The 8651-nt window shown below is 40.6% G+C and overlaps 1 protein-coding gene across 9 annotated transcripts in view; it reads left to right on the plus strand.

The window, feature by feature from the left end:
• The window catches only part of KREMEN2 (kringle containing transmembrane protein 2), a 47045-nt gene extending 42734 nt beyond the window's left edge, over nucleotides 1–4311 (plus strand). Inside the window, exons 8-10 of one of the 9 annotated variants that reach the window (XR_015740293.1) lie at nucleotides 643–1803; nucleotides 1920–1958; nucleotides 3477–4311. Coding sequence is in view for 1 of the 9 variants with exons in the window: in XM_026711842.2 (XP_026567627.1) it covers nucleotides 643–940 (298 nt within the window). In the remaining 8 variants the exon portion in view is untranslated. Of the gene's footprint in view, nucleotides 1–642 lie in introns of all 9 variants that reach the window. The other 8 variants (XR_015740294.1, XR_015740295.1, XR_003375111.2 and 5 more) reach the window with 8 other exon arrangements.
• The last annotated feature ends 4340 nt before the right edge of the window (nucleotides 4312–8651 follow it).

Consider the following 8651-nt stretch of genomic DNA (forward strand, 5'->3'; position numbering starts at 1 on the left):
TCATGAGGGTTAATGGAGAGGCAGTTTCTGTAAGCAACACCTGAATGTTTCCTTCCTGCCTTTCTTACAGGATTAGGCCAGTAATTTCTTCTAAAAACCGGTTCTCCAAACTGCTTAGAATATTAACAACTGGTTCTAGCGAATAGATGCGAACTGGTAGAATCCCACCCCTGCCTTAATCTCCAAAGCAATTGCAGTACATTTTACACATTTTGAAGCTGGCTGGTTTGTAGGGAAAAAGACAGCTAAAGGCAATTTAGAAAAGTACAGGTAGTCTGTGTTTAGTTACTGCAATTGGAACCCACAATTCAGTTGTTAAACTAAGTAGTCTCTAACTAAAATCACCACTATGTTTATAATCATATTCCAGTTCTCCTTTGCTTTATAGACCTGTAAAGGTCAAAAATGCTAAGGCTGGTGCCAAAGTTATTTTTTTCATCATCATCACAACCGTGAATGATTGCTAAACATGATAGTTGTTAAACGAATCTACCTGTATCACCAACTGCCTAGGGAGGTGATGAAAACTGATATTCATGATTGTGCTCTGTGAGCGGCATTGGGCATGATTGTGTGGCTACTTGCTGACGTCTTGCTATCAGAGTTCGGTGACCATGTCACCTGTTTCTCCCTCTTTTCCAGGACTTGCCTTTTTGTGCAGAAGAAGACGGGGAATTCTTTAGCCCCATTTGCCTCCAAAGGGCCACGGAACCGCTGCCAGTGTCTTGGGGGTGAGGCGTGGGCTGTAGCCTACCGACATACCCGTGTGGTGATCTGCACGACGCGTGGGGCCCCCCATCACCGTCCCCTGCACAATGGGAGTGGAGTTGCCGGAGGAGATGACGAGACATCCTCCGATTGCTCATGCCTGTGCCACAGCTATGAGAACCTTTCTTCCACCAATCAGTCCTCTCTCAAATCTCTCATCTCTACCATCTGAGGAGCTCAAATCCTGCAGTTTGTGACTTTTACTGCCAGACAGTTTAAGCAGACCTTCTTTGGTTCATTATGGACAAAAAGACTGGGGCTTTACAGTGTTTAGCCACTCAAGATGGACGGCTGTGGCTCTATGACATAGTGGAAGTTGAAGCTTTTAGGATGAGAACCACATTCCCAAAAGCCAAAGGTCATTGGGTAACAGGACTCCATAACAATATCCCCCACATCACAGCTTTCTTTGAGGCAGGAAAAGCCTGAGGGAGTGGAGACACTCTCATCATGTCTCCTTAGGGAAGACATGTTGGCCTAATTTAATCTTTATGGCACTGGGATCTTGTAAAAAGATCCTTTTGGACAAAGAGGACTGGTAGAAATCCCCATCATACCAGAAGTATTTCCCAATGGCATTCTGGTGTAATGACAACACACCTGTTCCTTAAAACCGATAGAAGGGGGAAAACTTTGGAAGGAATGGAGGCCTGGGTATAGTACGCTTGACGAATTTTTGGACACTGACTAGGGAAAACTGGTTCTCATGTTGTGGTTGTATCATCGGTGAGACATTTAGCTTCAAACACTCCGAAGACCACAAGACCCACAGAAACATCATTTACTGAAATTTTGTAGACACACCAAAGAATGAGAAAAAGGAAAACTTGGCTGTCCTTTGTTCCACAGGTACAGGACAAATTTTGGAACTTGAAGCCTTCATTAAATTATTTTCATATTGGCAAGGATGCTTCTGTGTTATAAGCCATCAGCTCTGTTGGGTTGTGGTTCAGAAATTGATAGATTTTCTGCTTTCTTGGACTGAGTAGGAGATACACTGGATTGTCCATTTTTCATTGAACATGGCTCATTTCTGTGAGTATTTTGCCTTTAGCAATGGGGAACCAAGAGATCTTAAATAAGAGGACAGGTTCTGGAAAAAGGTGAGGGACATTGGTACTTTCTCCTGACTTTTGCTAATCTGGTTTCAGATTCCTGGTTTCCTACTGGACCTGCAGTGTGTTTGGGAGGTAAGGTATGGTGGGGCTGTCCCTAAGGCTCTGTAAGCCCTGCAGCTGTAGCCAAGGCTTGGATGGCTATGCATCTATACTGTTCTTTACAAATTAAAAAAAGGTACAGAATATAGGGTGGCAACCAAAATCCTTAGGAGCCTTGAGCAATTCCCCAATTTTTTTTTTTTACAATATTGGGATGAATTTCATGAGGAGGAGAAGGTGAGCAGGACAGGCAATGACTGTATACAATTATGCAGAATGGATAATCAGCAATAGTAGAAGATGAGTACATGCAGTGAAGCTGAACTGATAGAGAAAATACCAGCGTTCTTCATGTCACATAGCAAATCCTAACTAATGGGACAAAATGTGCTGCATACAAATAGTGTGTTATTTTATTGAATCATAGACTAGATTTGTGGTGATGAAGATGTTAGCAGATCCCTATGCCAAATTCTTTCAGTGTTCCTTCCCTAGTCATAATGGTTGCCAACACAGATTTGTTTAAAAGAAGGGGGCAAAGTAATCTCCTATTGTTTTCATTTCCTGTTTGGAGTACCCAGTAGCATCTGGTTAGCCACAATGTGAAACAGGATCCAGAACAACTATGACATTGATTTAATGCAGGGCGTTTCAAACTTGGCAATTTTAAGATGAATGGGCTTCAACTCCCATGCTGGCTAGGGGATCCTGGGAGTTGAAGCCCACATATCTTAAAATTACCAAGTTTGAAAAATCTATAATTATCAGGTTTTTAAATAATGTACTATAATGTGATCCATTAGCTCTTGTAATTCCTCAGCTGAGAATGGAGTTTGTGTGTGGTGGTGGGGATTCCTGCTCCGGCTATTAACTTCAAAACAATATCCCATAGATTAGGGGTGTCAAACTTGATTTCATTGAGGGCCGCATCAGGGTTGTGTTTGACCTGGGGGAGTCGGGGGATGGCATCCCTCATATGAGGGGTCACTCATGTGTTGGTCCAAGCACTCTGCCAGCAAAAATGGAGCTCAGGGGGGCTGCCCTCCCAAGCTCTTGTTTTCACTGGCAGAGGCACCGTGGGCTGGTCCTTTGTTGTTTCCAGAGCGGCCCTGCAGGCCAGATCTAAGCACCGCGCAGGTTGCACCTGGTCCTTGGGTCTTGAGTTTGACACCCCTGCCCTAGATTTCCCCAATCTGGTGCCCTCCAACTGAGGGCCTCGTTATGCTTTTCCCAAGGTCTAGTATAAATCAGACCAACACAACAATTACAGAAATATATTATTATAAAATTAGTTGATAATTTAATAGCCAAACCTGTAAACAAAGTTTAAGGGAAACTGGGAATTACAGTCCTAGTACTTCTAGAGTATCCCAGCTTGTAAAGGATTTGTTTGAATGGGCATCCTTTGTGTGAACAGTGGGAACAGTGCTAATTAGGGAACACTTGTGTGTGTGTGTGTGTGTTTTGTGTGTGTGTGTGTGTGTGTGTGTGTGTGTGTAATTCATGAACAGAATGTAGAGAATGTTTCAGTTCCAATCATTTTAATTTCAGGATCTTCGACCTTGTTTACACACGTGCCTTTTGTCAATATTAGGTACCAGAGACCAGTCTTTGGAACTCTTCAGTGACTTGTAAGAAGATGAGTCCAGACATTTTTAAGACTGAAAGAGAACAAGATTAAATCTAAACCTAAGACCATGACTCCGGGAGCTGTGGGTTCAGCCCTCAAGTATGTGAAAGAATAAAGAGTACCTCTGAACATCAGTAAAGTGTTTTCCCTCAACAATTAGTAACTACCTTAAGTGCCTAGGGCAGCATTGTAAAATGAGGGCTGATAGATTTGTCTCTTGATGGGCCGCACCCATTGTTGGTTAGCTCTCAGTTTTAGAATCATTTTGTGACAACTGGAAATGATTACAAGCCACAATTTCCAATTTCCTGGAAGGATGCTGAAATGGTATTCTAAGAAGTGTGGATAGCAGCCCATTGGACAGTTTTAAATACCAAACCGTGCATGGAATGGGGCCCTTTTCCACAAAAAGGGACCTGGGTTAATGCCTCATTCCTTCTCCACTTTTTTTTAGGTTTGCTGAATCTCCAGGGCCTTATTTTAGAATCATTTACTACAGAGTATACATTCAAATATATTTGGTATTTGTTCAGTCCTTTCAATGAATTGAATCCATATCAGAAACTTTATCAGGCCGACTCCTCTTGTCATCCTATTGTATAGAATTGAAATTTGTTTAATTATTTAACTTATTATGAAATAATTGTGCTGCATGTATATTAAGAAAAACATAATAAAGCAGGTAGCCATTAAACTCAATTGTGTGATCTGATTATGGGCCTGGTGTGAAAATACAGATTTGTTTATTTAAGGAAACATCTTTGTATTCAGAAGTCAGTTTTGTATACAACAGTAAATCTTTTAAAAAATGTTCCTACTTTAATTTTTAAAAATGTCTTCTTTCCTGGAAGACAACAGAATCTACCATACACAGGGAAAGCAATCGTCTTGCTGATATCAGCATTCTGGTGATGGTGTAACACAATCAGCTGAAGAACCCAGCTGCTCTGCAAGCTTCATAAAAGCATGTTTCTGCTTGCATCAGGGGGAAGAGACATTTGGTTTTCCTTGACCTTCAGCCAGAAAAGCTGACGCCCCCTCTGCATCCCTGCCTCCTACCTAGCAAGTTTCTGAAAACAGTTTGTAAATCCAATTTGTGTGATCAGTAGAGAGAAAGAGGAGTTGACTTACCCTCCACTGAGAACAGCTTGCAAAACTGCCAAAATCCGGTATGGCAAGTTTCATATCCTGCCAACTTTCCAATTCCATATTATACACGTACATCTTACATCAATGTACCAGAATTGCATACACTGATAGATAACCTTTATTGTCATTTTTTTATTGTGGCCACACTGGCACGTATTAAAAATGAAATTTTGTTGCCTGCTCTCAAAAGTGTACACATACACCCACCCACCCACACACACATATAATATACCATATTAATATATAAGTATGAATGTATGTATAGGATGCACACACACACACACACACACACACATATTGCTAAAAATATCTATTGCAGGGAAGTTCTTCTGTTATCTTAGACTTTCTCAGTAAATCAACACCTTGAAACAGGTTGTATCTGAAGTACACCTTTCCTCTATTCACTTTGCATTTAGAAAGACCCCAAAGCCTATTTTATTTCAGTGAGCCTTAGGACTATATTGATTGTAGTCAATCACAGATGATTTTCATGGCTATTTTTAAATGTTATAAGTAAATCTTGCTTAATGATTATTCATTTAGTGACTGTTTGTAAGTATGACAGCACTGAAAAACCAGACCTATGACTGATCCTCGCACTTATGACCATCACAACTTCCTGCAGTCACATGATCACCATTTGTGATCTTCCCAGACAGCTTCCCACAAGCAAAGTCAATGCGGAAGTCAATACGGAAGGTTGCAAGTTGCACTCATATGATGTCTCACTTAATGACTACAGTGATTTGCATATTGGCCAGGACAAAAAAAGGCTATAAAATTGGGTGTAGTCATGTGATGACTCATTTAATGGCTATTTAATGATGGATTTTCTTGTTCCCTTTGCATTTTGTATCAACTACACATTGTACACTTTGATGTGTGCTATCTAGAACATAAACATCCATGGGGGATGGGGAGTGAAATAGGGAACAAATTATATATATTGCAACATTGTGATGCAAGCCCCATTACTTGTGTATTTGGGTTAGACGCTAAGATACAACTGAGCAGATTCTGTACATTGGCCTAGATATGGCTGGAGTATATTGGGCAAGATTCAAAATTGACACAATAAAGAATAAAACAATACAACTTTTTCACATGGCTAGAACTAATATACCGTATTTCCCCATGTATAAGCACCCCCTTTGTATAAGCCACCCCCCCAATTTTTGGACTGTGAAGTTTTGAGAAAAATATTTTATTAGAGAAACAAGTTATGAAGAAAGAAAATTTACAGAGAAACAAAATTCGACGTCTAGATCTACAACTTCGGTCATGACGCCGAAAGCGGTGCGGGCGACGCTAGCAATCTACGCATCGGAACAAGAGTAGGAACGAAGCATTCAGGCCGATGCCTAGCGTATGCATTTCTATCGCGTACTCGCACTCGTAATCATATCATCACTTACAATTTTTACAAAAAGTATAGCATACTGCTGGAAAACCAGTTTATTCCTACTTTATTATTTTATGCATTTTTCACGTATAAAAAGTGTACCTGCTTTGTATATGCCACCCCCCTACTTTTTGGGCTTGAAAATTTTGGAAAAAAGGGGTGGCTTATACATGGGGAAATACAGTAGTTGATTTCTTATGAATGTCGGCATTTTATGGGTGAATGGTCAAAACAACCCAGACCTTGATTCATAAATTATTACCAATCAAAAATATGTGAAGGAGTGCACTTCCAAACTGTATCAATTTTGTATCTTTCTTTTATATAAGGAGAATCTTCTACTACTACAGTGTATTACTTGAATTTTCTCCTTTCACAATGGCAGAATGATTTACAGACTAGGTCAGGGGTATCAAATTCAAGGCCTTGGGGTCTGGATCTGGCCATGGGGTGCTTAGATCTGGCCCGTGGGGCCACCTTGGAAACAGTGAAGGACCGGCCTGCAGTGTCTCTGCCAGCAAAAATGAATGCCCTCCCTCCCCCACATCCATTTTCACTGGCAGAAGGTTGCAGGAGGCCATCACAGCTGGGAGCCCGTTTTTGCTGGCAGACCTCTTGGGCCACCCCAAGCGTCCCATGACCCGAGTGACATCATACTGGTCATGCCCATCCCGGCCCCCCATTGGTCAAACACAACCCTGATGCAACCCTCAATGAAACCAAATTTGACACCCCTAGATTAGGTATTTCTTCTTCAAAGTCTATTTCTGCCAAATTTCTGCCACTCTGATCTCAGACAAATCACTATCAACAGTCAGCAATTTGAGAGAAATGATGAATTAGACTACCATACAGGGCTGTTGGGAGTATTATTGAACCCTGACCTTTTCTGAACTTGATAGTCAGATCTGGTTAGTATTTGGAATTTCAGGCCTAGGTGTTCATCACAAAGCAAATGAGAAGAAAGCCTTATCAAACCAATTCTGTCTTGCTGAAAAGCCTGTAAAATGCTTTGGCATTTTTAAAAGCACAAATAACCCTCCTAAATAAGGGGGAAAGTTCTATTAACCCGTACTGAAGAAATCTTATGGAGTCACTCAATCCCAAAATAGTCTGCACGCTTCCAAGCTCAAAGCAGTTCCCTCAGACTTTTATTTATGACGGAAACCTGCACATGCTTTTTTAGTGCTGAATTGGCTTGTTTGTGGAATTGTTTTAAAATGGGGATAATCTTCAGGAGAAAAAGTATTCTACGAATAATTTAAAAATTAAATACATCTTACAACACCAAACACCAAGAAGAGTAGTCATAGAATCATAGGGCTGGAAAGGACCTTTGAGGCCTTTTAATCCAACCCGCTGCCCAAGACATGAATCCTGGTTTAATAATAATAATGCACCTCATATATTGTAATATTGCAGAGGTAGTCCTTGACATAGTTCATTTAATGTCTGTTCAATGTTACAATAATGCAGAAAAAAGTGACTTATGACTGTTTTTTTTTTTGCACTTAACGACCATTGCAGTATCCCCATGGTCATATGATCAAAATTTGGATGCTTGGCAACTGGTTCATATTTATAATAGTTGCCATGTCCTGGGATCATATGACCAGCTTTTGCAAATTTCTGACAAGCAAAGTCAATGGAGAAACCAAATTCACTTAACAATTGCGTTAGTAATTTAACAACTACAGTGATTCATTTAACAATGGTGACAAGATCATAAAATGGGGCAAAGCTCACTTAACAAATGTCTCCCTTAACGACATACATTTTTGGCCCAAATGTGGTTTTGAGACGAGGACTACCTGTATATATACAAACTGAATGTTAACCGCTCCAAACTCGATTGCAGAAAGTACGACTTCAGCAACAGAGTGGTCAATGTCTGGAATGCTCTGACTCTGTTGTTACGTCCTCTAACCCCCACTCCTTTAACCTCAAACTAACCACTACTGACCTCACCCCATTCCTAAGAGGTCTGTAAGAGGCGTGCATAAGTGAACAATCGTGCCTCCCGTCCCTGTCCTATTGTCTCCCATTTATTAGTACTTATTTCCTGTATATTCTTACTCACGCTTATACTTAAACCTATTATCTTGTAAGCCATTGACAAATCAGATAAATAAATATATATATATATATATATAAATAAATAAATAAATAAATATTGTAATAGAAATATGATATAAAACAGATTATTATTAAGACTCTATAATATAGTCCTCCTCCAAGAAGATGTAGGGTTGTTGAGGCGCTTAGGCTTAACAGATTACCGTACAGTAGTTTCCGATTAATTAGGATTTAGAATCATGTGGCGTTAACCTTACACACCCTTCTGCCTACGAAGGGGCATCTTTTGCCTGTTTCGGGCTACCTTCCGCGCGCGCTGCTCTACCCAATCACAGTCCTCCCTGGGAGGAGACTGAGGGCGTGTCTCAATGCTTAAGCAAAAAGCTGACGCTTATTAACAGCGGGCACTGATGCGAGGAGGGCCTTCGGTTATGCTAATAATAGAACGCTGTAGTTTTCTCCCGGACAG

This window comes from Pseudonaja textilis, chromosome Z (assembly GCF_049901715.1).
Source record: "Pseudonaja textilis isolate UNSWEBS1 chromosome Z, rPseTex1.2, whole genome shotgun sequence".
NCBI lineage: Eukaryota > Metazoa > Chordata > Lepidosauria > Squamata > Elapidae > Pseudonaja > Pseudonaja textilis.